Below are 12449 nucleotides of genomic sequence, written 5' to 3'. Positions count from 1 at the left end.
AATCAGTCATCTGAAATAAAGCTGGTAAATTTAGATTGGGTGAGTCTTGTAAACATTAGTCTTTAGGGTTTGTGTGCTATAAGGAGTAACTTAAAAAATTTTTTTTTCATTGTTACTGTTACACTAGTGGTTTGGGAGGTTTTCATCTATACACAGGGGCTACATAACAAAACTTGGAACTGTGAATTGTTAGCCTCTGTGAGTAAACTCTGAAACTAATGGGTGTGATAAGCCAATTGCCTGGGGAAGTACCTGATGGACACTGTGTTGGGTACTCTTAAATAATCATATTTAATCCTCACCACAACCTTACAAGATGTTTATATAATTTTCCCTATTTAACAGATTAATGAATATTGGGTCAGGGAGGTTTATTTGCCTGTGGTTACATAGCCAGCCAAATAAGTATGTAAAGAACCCACATCCTATCAATGCTTTTTCTTTTATACTTTGATGTTTCTGAATTATGGGCTACGATAGTTTCTTCTCAGTTCAAAGCCGGAAACCTTGCTGAAATCTAATTAGAGAGACTAGGATATAGGCTCAGGAAGAACAGAAGTTGTAAAGGGAAAATTATTGTCCTGCCACATCTGAAAAGAAACAGTATAGGTCTGTGGAGTACATGAAGGGAGTTTGGAGAAGGAAAGCCAAAAGGAGTAGTTCAGCTGTTTCTGAGCCTTCAATGAAATAGCTTTCTCAAAACAGCTTGTGTTCCCTGGGGTCTGTACTTTCAAACAACCTTATTGTTGACTGATGGACCCAGGGAAGGATTGCCACAATCAATAAATGGAATTGGTATTCTGGTCTATACCCTTAGTCTCCAGTGCATTTGTTTAAGCAGGAGTGAATTCCTAGAACCTGCTGGCTCTTGGTAAGACCACATTCCTGGATCACAGGAGCTGATGATGAGCCCCTGCCCCCTTCTCATCCAGAGAGGCCATCTCTTGTTCTAGTTGACTTGTTATAAATGTGTGAAACTGCTGTTCTGAAAGAAATACTAGCCAAATGAGTAAATTTGTGGGGAGACTTGTTAAATTGTTTAAATTATTGGCAGGATGACCCATCTGCAATGGATTTCGTCACCTCTGCTGCAAACCTCAGGATGCATATTTTCAGTATGAATATGAAGAGCAGATTTGATATCAAATGTAAGTTTTTTTGTACTTCAGTTGTATCATCTAAAATTCTAAGGTTTTTTTTTTTAACAGCTAAACTTTTTTTTTTTTTTCCAGCAATGGCAGGGAACATTATTCCTGCTATCGCTACTACTAATGCAGTGATTGCTGGGTTGATAGTATTGGAAGGATTGAAGATTTTATCAGGAAAAATAGACCAGTGTAGAACAGTGAGTGTTTCTATTTGCAATTTTTAAATTAAAACAATAAAATTGGTTTAAAGCAATGGAAAAGTAATTATTCAAGTTACCTTGTGAGTTGCATGTTTAAGTAAGCTTCCTGGAAATTATAACAAAAAGGAAAACACATTTGCTTCTCTTATTTTTGTCACATTTGCAGAAGCTAGTTTGCTTCTAACATTTCTAGTTTTATTAATTCCTTGGAAGAACTCATTGTGTGAGTCCTTATATTAACTTTTCTCAATTGTTTTTCAGTTCTAAGAGTTCTCTGGTTTAAAATTCTATTTGGTTATTTTATAGTCCCCTGTTCTTCAGTCATTTTTTGTCACTTTTTTATTTTAAACTTATATTTGATCATGTTTATGTCTGAAATCTTTATGGATGAGTTTACAGTCATCTGCTAGATCTCTCATAGTGTTTTGTTTGCTTATGTGATACATGATTTTTTAAAAAAAACAATTAGTATTTGTTAAAACTATATCTGTGATAATTCTTTAAGGACCTATTGAAGGTGTGTTTCTTCAGAGAGGATTTTGTGTTTAATTTTATTTATTTAGTCTAAAATTTTATTTATTCATTTATTTATGGCTGCATTGGGTCTTCGTTGCTGTGTGCACGGGCTTTCTCTAGTTGCGGCGAGCGGGGGGCTCACTCCTCATTGCAGTGCACGGGCCTCTCATTGCGGTGGTTTCTCTCTTGTTGCGGAGCATGGGCTCTAGGATCAGGGCTTGAACCCATGTCCCCTGCATTGACAGGCAGATTCTTAACCACTGCGCCACCAGGGAAGCCACCCAGTGCCATTATTAATGCACTCTTAATTAAAATACCTTTTATTGTTTCCATGAAATTTCAGGGTGAGGGAATGTAGACTCATATGATCAGTGAACCTGCCATCTAGGTTCAGTTTTCTATTTAAATTTTTATTTTGGTTGTCATGTTTTTAATTTATAAGAACTATATATTTTTTGATTTCTACCTTTTTATAGCAGCCTGAACAAGTGTCTACTTTGTTCTGTAACATCCTTTCCATTTCTTTGCTTTCTTATCTCTCTTCTTCTCTTGGGCTAATAATACCTGTATGTCCGGGCTTCATTTGTTCACATTTATAAATGAATGCCAGGATAGATTAATAATAGTGTTAGCCTGAGTATTAGTAGTGTTAGCAGTTGTTTTTATTACTGTTCATTTCTACCTTCCCAGTGAAGATCAAGATCAAATAAGTCTGTTCTCTCATTGTACCCTGCTTCCAGCCCTGACAGTACAAATGTATATGCCTAGTATTTATTGTGGGGAGAGGCTACAGTAGGGCTTTTCCTAGCACTTAATGCCTGTCAAGGGATTTACTTCTTTAAGCTTTGGGGAATTGATGGGGTTCTTCTTTAGAGTTAATTCATCTTAGCAGATACCATACTACATGATAATTCCACGATGAGAATTTGTGTATCAGTTTCCAATGTTCTGACATTTGTAACTTCAGTGCAGTTTTGTTTTTTTTCTTCCCTTGGTTCTTATTATTTTTTTGTTTGCGTATTAGGGAAATAGTAATAGGGCCAGACATACATTATTTGTCCTTTAATTATGTAAATGTTAATATCATAGTCATCTGAAAATTTGAAAAGAAGGCAGCACATTTGTTCCATATATCTACGAAAGCATTATCATTAATTAGAGAAATTAGTGTATTGGTCTTGTTAGAAGTTGGCTTAAAGTTGATAAGAATAACCACTAGGAAGGAACCCCAAAACTGATTTAATGATGGTACCAGAGACAAGTATGGTTAGGCCCTTATTCATGCTAAATTAGTTTGCAGAATAGTCTATATAGAGTCTTCAGTACACGGAGATTTCTTTTCAGTAAGCCCAACCTTATTTACAAGGTAGCTAATTTAAAAAGAAGGTTGGAAAAATCAGTCTCTTAAGAAGGTTTTGGGACTTCCCTGGTGGCGCATGAGTTAAGAATCTGCCTGCCAATGCAGGGAACGCGGGTTCAAGCCCTGGTCTGGGAAGATCCCACATGCCATGGAGCAGCTAAGCCCATGTGCTACAACTGCTGAGCCTATGCTCTAGAACTCGCAAGCCACAACTACTGAGCCCATGTTCCACCACTGCTGAAGCCCACATGCCTAGAGCCCATGCTCCGCAACAAGAGAAGCCACCACAATGAAGAGTAGCCCCCGCTCGCCACAACTAGAGGAAACCCGCACGCAGCAATGAAGACCCAACACAGCCATAAATAAATAAATAAATAAACAAATAAATAAATAAGTACATACTCAAACTTTTTTTTTTTTTTTTTTTTAAAAATGTCTTGATTTTCCTTCTGGAAGGGAGTATTTAAGTGAACACTGTATGGTATATAAATTATGACTCAAATTTCTGATTTTTGCTTGTGTTTTTTTTTCCCAAAGATTTTTTTGAATAAACAACCAAACCCAAGAAAGAAGCTCCTTGTGCCTTGTGCACTGGATCCTCCCAACCCTAATTGTTATGTATGTGCCAGCAAGCCAGAGGTGACTGTGCGGCTGAACGTCCATAAAGTGACTGTTCTCACCTTACAAGATAAGGTAAGTGCAGGACCTAGTTCTCTTCCTGGTTGTTCATTTTTCTTTTTATAAGAAAGGTTGTTCATTTTTCTTTTTACGAGAAAAAACAAGTCCCCTTTTGCCTTTTACAGTGTTACTGTGATAACAAACTAAAAGCCAGGTAATTACCCTAATTACTGAGGTGTGTTGCTCTGGTATCCTGGGTTGTTTTACCATCTGGGTCCTGTTGTCTTTCCTGTCTGTGGTTCCAGAATATGTGCTTCACATTCCAGAAGGGAATAGGTGTTTTTGGCTAGAATATGGAGCACAGGTGGTACATTGGTGGCACAGTATCTTAGTAAGCAAGTTCTTTGTTTCTCAGGCAGTGTGTAAATTCTGTATTTTTTTGGCAGATAGGAGGTATCCTTATGTGATCTAGTGACGGTCCTGATTCTGGTATGTTAAGTTAGTCCCTGAGAAGGTGCATCGTTTGTACACTTGGATTCACCTGTAGAGCTCTGGAGTGAGAAATGGAGGGTTAGGATATGGTCTGGTTCTATAGCTTGGTCCTTCAGTTCCTCCTAGTTTTTTTTAAATTAGGAAAGATTTTAAAAATGGCCTGAATGGGTTCCACTTCCCACTTTGGGGATCATTTCAGATAGTTCCTCTGATTATGTCCATCATAGTGTTACATATTTATATATCTCCTGACATGGGGGAGTAGACCTTCGTGGCCCTAATGGCTGCTTGAGAATGAATGGCCTTTCTCCCAGAAATGGTTACACAGGGCGGGTTGATTTGAGCTTATGTTTTGGATGGGGAAGCAGCAGGACTTGATATACTGGAGGGTGGTTGCCCCATCTTCTTTCTTAGGAAAGAAACGATTATAGTTGCTATCTACTCATTCTTGAGCTAAAGGTAATTCCACTATTGGACCTTTAGAGAGTTCCTCCATTGTTTGGTTTTTCTGTTTATTTGTTTGTTTTATAGGATCAGGTAGGATTTAACAGTATTATCACTCCTGATCCGTCTTGGAATTTAGAGATGGAACTTGGGAAGGGGAAGACTGTTTATCTGAGAATCAGATTGATGAGAAATATTTCATCTATAAAACATCTGTCAGTACGGGTTTGGAATAGAGACTGAGATAAAATATGTCAAGTGTCTAGCTTAGTACCTAATCTGCTGGGAACGACAAAATACCAAGAGCCAGCCAAGGAGTTCTCAGTCCCCACCTGGAGGAAGTTTTACCTGATCTTTATCAGTGGTCAAACATGGGGATGGAACATGGGCATGAGATAATTGGGTACATTGCCATTGTTTTCCTGGTGCCCTAAGGTACCTTGAAGAGCAACTTGGCTCATTTCCAATGGAAGGGGAAAGTTAAGAGCCTTTATGAAAAAAAAGGTCTAGGCTTTTTATGGTCTTTAATTCCATATGTTAATATTTTGAATCCCTTTTTTTCTTATAGATAGTGAAAGAAAAATTTGCTATGGTAGCACCAGATGTCCAAATTGAAGATGGAAAAGGAACAATCCTAATATCTTCAGAAGAGGGAGAGACAGAAGGTATTTATTACACATTGCCTGTGTTCACTCCCCCTCATTTGGATGCAGACTGCCTGTGTGAAGGAGTGCATGTTAGTTTATCCATTCACTACATACGGTACTCAGTACCTCAGCTGACAGGGGTGATGTTTGTCCAAGAGTGGGGAAGCCTTGATAGCCTGCTCGTGATATAGAGCAGAGAGTATTGCTGAAATCAGTGCCCAGTTTTGGTTTTCTTGGCTTTCCTTTTCGGAAGTTTAAGCAGTTCATCCCTTTTGTTAATGTATTTGTTATATAAGGTGTAATGCATTAGTTTCTGTTTAAGCTTTCTAAGTGAGAATTGTGTTGTGGTTATGCCTCCTTCAGACCACACTGGTCAATCTGATTGGACTTAGAAGTTCCCACACCTCATTTGTCCTGACGGGGAGTGTCAGGATTCTTTTCGGCTATAGCTCCTTGTTAAGAAATTTGGGGATATTAGGTCATGAGTAATTGGAGGTTGCGTTTTGGCTGGGTCATAATCTGTTTTAAGAGTCTAGTTAAATATTTAAGCCCCATTCTAGCCATCTGTCTCTTTTAAAGGCTAGGACCTTAAAAATGGAAGCTGGTCAAGAATCTCAGTGGCTTAAATGTGGTCCTTTTCCACAAAATACTGGTGCTACTGAGGGTGAGAGAGCATTTATTCAAATATGTTTGGAGTCCTTCTGTATTGCAGGCATAGTCATAGATATTCGTAATTCAAAGATGAATAAGATAATTGTCCCTGGCTTGAAGTGCTTACAGCCTAGAAGGAGAGGAGGGATTATCAACAATAGATTTAGTGCCGTCTAAGAAATACTATAGAGAGAAAGTGTACAAAGTTTGAATTGAAGCTTTGTAAAAGGAGGGTCGGGGAGGGTGGGGTGTCACAGGAGAAAGAGGACTCATGGGCCAGTTCTTGAAGAAGAGCTGAGAGGGGAGAGTCTGCATTTGGGCAGAATGAACAGCATCTACAAAGGCATAAACGTATGAAGCAATGTAAAAGCTTTAGGAATGGCCAGGTATTTTGTTTCACTGGAAGGTGGGGTGCTGTGGGGTTGGCAGTGACTGTGCAGCTGGAGGATTCGCTGTGTCATATGTGTAATGTCTGTCTTCCTCCTCCCCCAGTATCCTGCTCCCACCAGGGTTTAAGCAGGGAAGTAATAGTTACCTTGTGGTATAATCTGCAGGGGGGTGAGATAAGGATGTAAGAGTAGAGGCAGGGAGTCAGAAAAAAATGGAGGGAAGTGAGGGATTTTTACTAAGGCAGAAGCAAATGGCAGATTTGAGATTTTCAGGGGCAGAATTTAGAGCACAGGTGAAGAAGAGTAACATTGTTAGGCTTGGACAGAACTGTTGCCAAGACTCTGGCTTCAGAGGTGATGCTAATTCACCAGGATAGAATGCTCAGTGACTGGGTTCCCTTTTGAACATGTTGGGCTGAGGAGTTTTAGTGAGTGTGAAAGGGCTTGGGGATGGAAGTCTGGATAGAAACTATTTTCCAGAGACATTCCAGGGAGATTTTCTAAAAAGGTAAAATAAGAAATAAAAACTAAGAAAGCAAAAGATTGTTAGATTATGTAAAAAATTATGTAAATTTAAACGTAAGTAGAATTTAAAATACAGTTTACTTAGTATGTGCCAGGCGTGGTGGCTGTAGGTCAATAGGTTATACACAGTCTGTAGACACAGAGCAGATACTCAGTAAAGCTGACTGAGTGTTGTGAGGGGAGAGTGTAAATTGGCAGCTAAATGAGGAAGCAGTTTGTAAATGAAACTTGAGTGCTTTTACAGGTCAGGAGAGAGGAGCATTTGAACATGCAGGAGAGAAAGGATAGTTAAGGCAGGATGGCCCTAGAATAGGTAGGAGGAGGTGGTGACACCAAAAGTTTGGTTGGAGAGATTGTTCTTCATTGGAGTATTTCTAATCCATGTAGCAAAGGCTTATTGAGTGCTAGTAGATGCTAAGCATGGTGTGCTACATGCTGGGGATTTTCAGATGAAGCAGAAATGACATGTGGAAGAGAGAACTAAGTTGGAATTATTAGTTTTTGGAGACCCTGCTGTCTGTCCATTGAGAAATGTTGAAAATTTATGTTGAAAAATTCATTGAAATAAAGTTTCCTCATACTTCTGAATTGTAAAATTTGCTAAAAGTAGTTTGTTGGCATTTCTGTGGATAACCTCTTTAGAAATAGAGTATATTTTGAACAGTTCTAAAAGTTGTCACTGACTCCTGTAGGATTCCAGATTAATTTGGTTTCAAGGGGAGAAGGTTCTCAGAACTTCTCACAGTTTGGTTCCCTTGAAGTAATTTTGGTAGTTAAGTTTTCAGGGCTGAGTACCTAAGTGAGTAATACGTTAGTGGACTGGTTTACTAGGGCTGCCATATCAAAATACACAGACAAGGACTTAAATAACATTTATTTTCTCCCATTTCTGTAGGCTAGAACTCTTAAGATCAAAGTGTTGGGAGGGTGGGGGGAGTCGATGGGTTTGGTTTCTCCTGAGGCCTCCCTCCTTGGCTTCTTCTAAGGATACCAATTAGATTGGATTAGGGTCCACTCCAACAGCCTCATTTTAACTTAATCACCTCTTTTAAAAGCACTGTCTCGAAGTATAGCCACATTCTGAGGCACTGGTGTTAGAGCTTCAGTGTACGAATTTTCGGGAGATAGAGTTCAGCTTATAGCAGGGGGTTTACCTTTTAAAAATTAAAGTGACTGCTCCACGGACATATAACTAAAGCATCTAAATTTCTTTCAAATTTTCTAGCTAATAATCACAAGAAGTTATCAGAATTTGGAATTAGAAATGGGAGCCGGCTTCAAGCAGACGACTTCCTTCAGGACTACACTTTATTGATCAACATCCTTCATAGGTAGGAACTATTAATATTTTAAGTGTAAGAAGTTATTTGAATATACAAACTTAAGATAAAGTGGAGAGAAAATGTTTTCTTACCTTTAAACCTTACTGTTCATTTGAAGCTGCACCATGTATATGCTCAAGTTGGCCGCTAAGTTCCCTGAGGTTTGACCTACAGAAAAATCTGAGAATCCAGAAAGAAAAGGGATAAGCAAGAAATGTTTAAGGGTTAACTAATTCATCAGTGGTGGCTGATCAGAAAGACCTAGAGAGGGTAGAAATTCAGGTGTTTGAATAGTTATAATCAAGGGTGCGTTCATTTTGATAATTGAACTAGAATAAAGAATTTTAATTAGTTCTAAAGATGATTTGAAAGAAAGAAATATTTCTCCCACAAGACAAGTATTTCATTGTGATCTGGAACAGTAACAAGAGAGCATTAAAATTTATCCTATATAGATTCCTGAGTCATGTATTTTTTTCTTTTCATTTGATTTTATATCCTGCCCGCTTTATAAAAAAGCATCCAAAGTGCTTGCATTACAGGGTATTTGCACATATGTAACACAATTTAAATACAGATGGTCCTCCACTTTGGTGTGTTTATCTGCTGAATGAGGTAACATGCTCGTTGATACCCTTAAACTGCACCCTGACTCATTACTTTAGGCAGCATCTAACAAAATGCAAAGGCTGCCACCTGCATCCACATGTTTTTTGCCAATGTTGCTATCTATATATCCAAACATTTAGAACTTGTGTAGTTGTTTGGAGAGTATTATATATATACTTAGTTTATAAAAAGCATAAAATGACAGGAAAAACTGAATGTGGGTTATTAGTATAAAATGAGACAATTGAGTGAAAGGTAGATATCGCTAGGGAGTGATATCTGGCCTCGATTAGACACCAGTTGGATGTTAGTGGTGTGCTTGTGTTCAGTTGTGAAAGGACATGTACAATAAAATGGAAATATATCACATGGTGTCTAAAAAAGGAGGCATAATTAGGGTTTTTTTTATCATATTTTTTAGCTCTCTGGGAACAGAACCCCCCTTATAACATGTAAGTCTTTTGTTTGACTTTCATGCATTAAACTTTTATACATGTTTTTGGGAACTCATTACAAAAGCAGGGTGCTGCCTGTAAAGATGGGGAGAAAACCGAGAATCCATGTAACTCTACCCCCAAACACTAAATTACTCTGGTCAAGATCAGAGTAGAGTGTATAGAATCTTTTCACCTAGTAGCTGAAGAAATAATGCCTAAGAATTACATCAGGCCTCACAGTTTTCAACTCATTTTCTGCTTTAGCAATAAAAGTTACTTAACATTTTTTTAAAAAACCCTTTCCCTGAATTGAAAGTGCGATGTTATTGACCATTTGAATTAGAGTTTTGAATTATCATAAAAATCTGTTATAGTCTTTTTTAAAACTCTTTGAAAATCAGAATCCAAATATTTGGTGTGTACATAGCATACACTTTTTGAGCTTTGAGGACAGTTCCTGTCTGGTGTGCCTTTGCTTTTGTAAGTAGTATAGCAGTGGTCCAGTGTTATAGTTCATGGTTCTCTTACAGTGAAGACCTAGGAAAGGATGTTGAATTTGAAGTTGTTGGTGATGCCCCAGAAAAAGTGGGGCCCAAGCAAGCTGAAGATGCTGCCAAAAGCATAACCAATGGCAGTGACGATGGAGCTCAGCCTTCCACATCCACAGGTGAGTCATGGCCCCCCGGCCAGCAGGTTGTTAATTTACCCACCAAGCACGACTATTTAGAACAAACTGATTATTTTATGAATGTTGACCATAAAGTAGAACTCCGTAGGACTACTAGAGGTGTGTGTTGGTTTGGCATTGTTTTAATGAAGCTTTGAATGTATGAACCATGAAGATATTTAAGACTGGGTAAAATTTTTATGGAAAACAGACAGTTTATTTTTTTGTTCGTTTGTTTTTACGACTGGAAATGTCAGTTTACTGGTGTATAAAGATGGTTCATTCTTAGTAGTAGTAGTTTTGGATTTTGTATGCCTGTTTGTAGGGGCAGTAAATCAGTGCATCTAACTATTTTGAGTGAACAGATGCTTGGTAAGTATAACATTTTAGCATTTCACAGTTTTCTCAGAACCAGTGTGACTTCGGTAAAGTGCACCAGAAGCTTTCTTTTCCTGGGTGTTCAGTGTTGGTGCTTTACTGTGCTCTAATGTAAATGTTTACTACCTGCCTCACCCCACCCCAACTCTCTCTCTCTCAATCTCTCTCTCTCAATCTCTCTCTCTCTCTCTCTCTCTCTCTCTCTCTCTCTGTCTCTCTCTCTCTCTCTCTCTCTCTCTCTCTCTCTGTCACTCTCACTCTCACTCTCTCTCGTTACTACTTTTTCACTTGTTTGTTTTCATTTCTTTGACCCTGTGTCTTTGGTGTTCTTTGGAATATGGTGGTTCCTTGGTTTTCATGTTCTCTGAGAGTTGTAAAGATGGACTTTAAGGTAGTCCAGAGTGTGTTGGCCATGGGTTCATGACCTTTTCCCCCCTCTGAAAATAGAAAGGTTCATCATCCTCCTTTAAGGAAAGGACTGGTAGTTTTTCAAAAATCATAATTCGAAATGTGCATTTATTGATGCACTGCTGTGGATAGGTTTTGGAGGCTCTAGCAATGAGTAAGGTAGGTGTTCTGCCTTTGATTTAGTGCAGTGGTGGGAGATGGGTGACACAAAACCAACCGTAGTGTAGGGTTAAGAGCATACACTGTAGAGCCCCACTCTGCAGGTTTGAATCCTGACCTCATCCTCTGCTACTGTGTGACTGTGGGCAAGCCTCTGCCTCAGTTTCCTTTTCTGGAAAATGGATAATAATGTTATCTTCTTTATACGGTGGTTGTGATGATTAAATGAGTTGTATGTGTGAAGTGCTCAGAACAGTTCCTGGCACGTTGTAAGTGCTATGTATATGTTGTCGTTTATTACTACCACTGCTGCGAATATTAGGATATTCACCCTCCTCTTTTCTGTTGGAGAAGTAGAAACAAGGAACTGTAACAATTCCCTTGAATTATATAATGCTTGTTAAAAATTTTTGTTTTGATTAAAAAAGAGAGAGGTGCTTGTAACAGAAAACATTAAAACACTACGGAAATATGTAATGTATAAAGCCAAGATCCTAAGGGTAGCCATTCTAAAGTTTGGTGTATATTAGAAGAGTTTTTCACATACGCAAAATTTTAGTGAGCTGCTAGTAACCCCCCACTTTTAACCATTTTTTCCCTTTTTTTCTGAAATAAGCACAAGAGCAAGACGATGTGCTCATAGTTGATTCGGATGAAGAAGGTCCCTCAAATAATGCCGACATCAGTGAAGAAGAAAGAAGTCGCAAGAGGAAATTAGATGAGAAAGAGAATGTCAGTGCGAAAAAGTCACGCACAGAGCAGACAGAGGAGCTTGATGATGTTATAGCATTAGATTGAACGGAAATGCCTCTGAACAGAACCCTTTCACTGCAGTAGGCCTTCTGGGCAGAACCAGGTTATTTGTTATGTCCTTTGTTCCAAAGGGAAAAAATTGGTACCAGTGACTTGAAGATGATTCTGCTCCCTTTGAAAGCATTCATTTTGCTAGAACTATTAGAAACATTGCAGTATGCTGTATTGAAAGTAGGAATATAGTTTTAAAACCCTTTGAACAAAGTGTGTGCATAACCAGTCATGAGATGGAACAACACAATGCATGTTGCCTTTTTAATGTAAATACCCTTAGGTATCATTTAACAGTTTTACAATATTGTGGTTTAGTAAAGTTGATACCTGGTTATAAATATTATGCCTTTATTTTTGGTTAGAAGAAGAATTATTTTTAGCCTAGATCTAACCATTTTCATACTCTTAATTGACTGAAACAGATTCAAAGAAGTATCGAGTGCTATGCATTGAAACTTGTTTTTAAATGTTAACTGGCACTATGTATATTAATGTAAAACAGTTGTTAATTTACTCAAGTTTTCAGCTTGTACTGCCTGGTATGTCTGTGTAAGAAGCCAATTTTGTGTATTGTTCCAGTTTCAGGTTATTTATATTTGATGTTTTGTAAAACTCAAATACGACTATACTGTACTTATGGACCAAATAAATGGCATCTGCATACTTGTTATA

General features: G+C 38.2%; 1 protein-coding gene across 1 annotated transcript in view; it reads left to right on the top strand.

The window, feature by feature from the left end:
- The window catches only part of UBA2 (ubiquitin like modifier activating enzyme 2), a 31649-nt gene extending 19200 nt beyond the window's left edge, over nt 1–12449 (top strand). Inside the window, exons 11-17 of the mRNA XM_065898692.1 lie at nt 1055–1148; nt 1233–1345; nt 3762–3917; nt 5347–5443; nt 8216–8321; nt 9889–10025; nt 11587–12449. Coding sequence (XP_065754764.1) covers nt 1055–1148; nt 1233–1345; nt 3762–3917; nt 5347–5443; nt 8216–8321; nt 9889–10025; nt 11587–11768 — 885 coding nt within the window. The 3' untranslated portion in view covers nt 11769–12449. The remainder of the gene's footprint in view (nt 1–1054; nt 1149–1232; nt 1346–3761; nt 3918–5346; nt 5444–8215; nt 8322–9888; nt 10026–11586) is intronic.

Source organism: Phocoena phocoena, chromosome 20 (assembly GCF_963924675.1).
Source record: "Phocoena phocoena chromosome 20, mPhoPho1.1, whole genome shotgun sequence".
Taxonomy (NCBI): Eukaryota; Metazoa; Chordata; class Mammalia; order Artiodactyla; family Phocoenidae; genus Phocoena; species Phocoena phocoena.
Note: the sequence above shows the minus strand (reverse complement) of the source record. Positions and strands in the feature narration are given on the sequence as shown.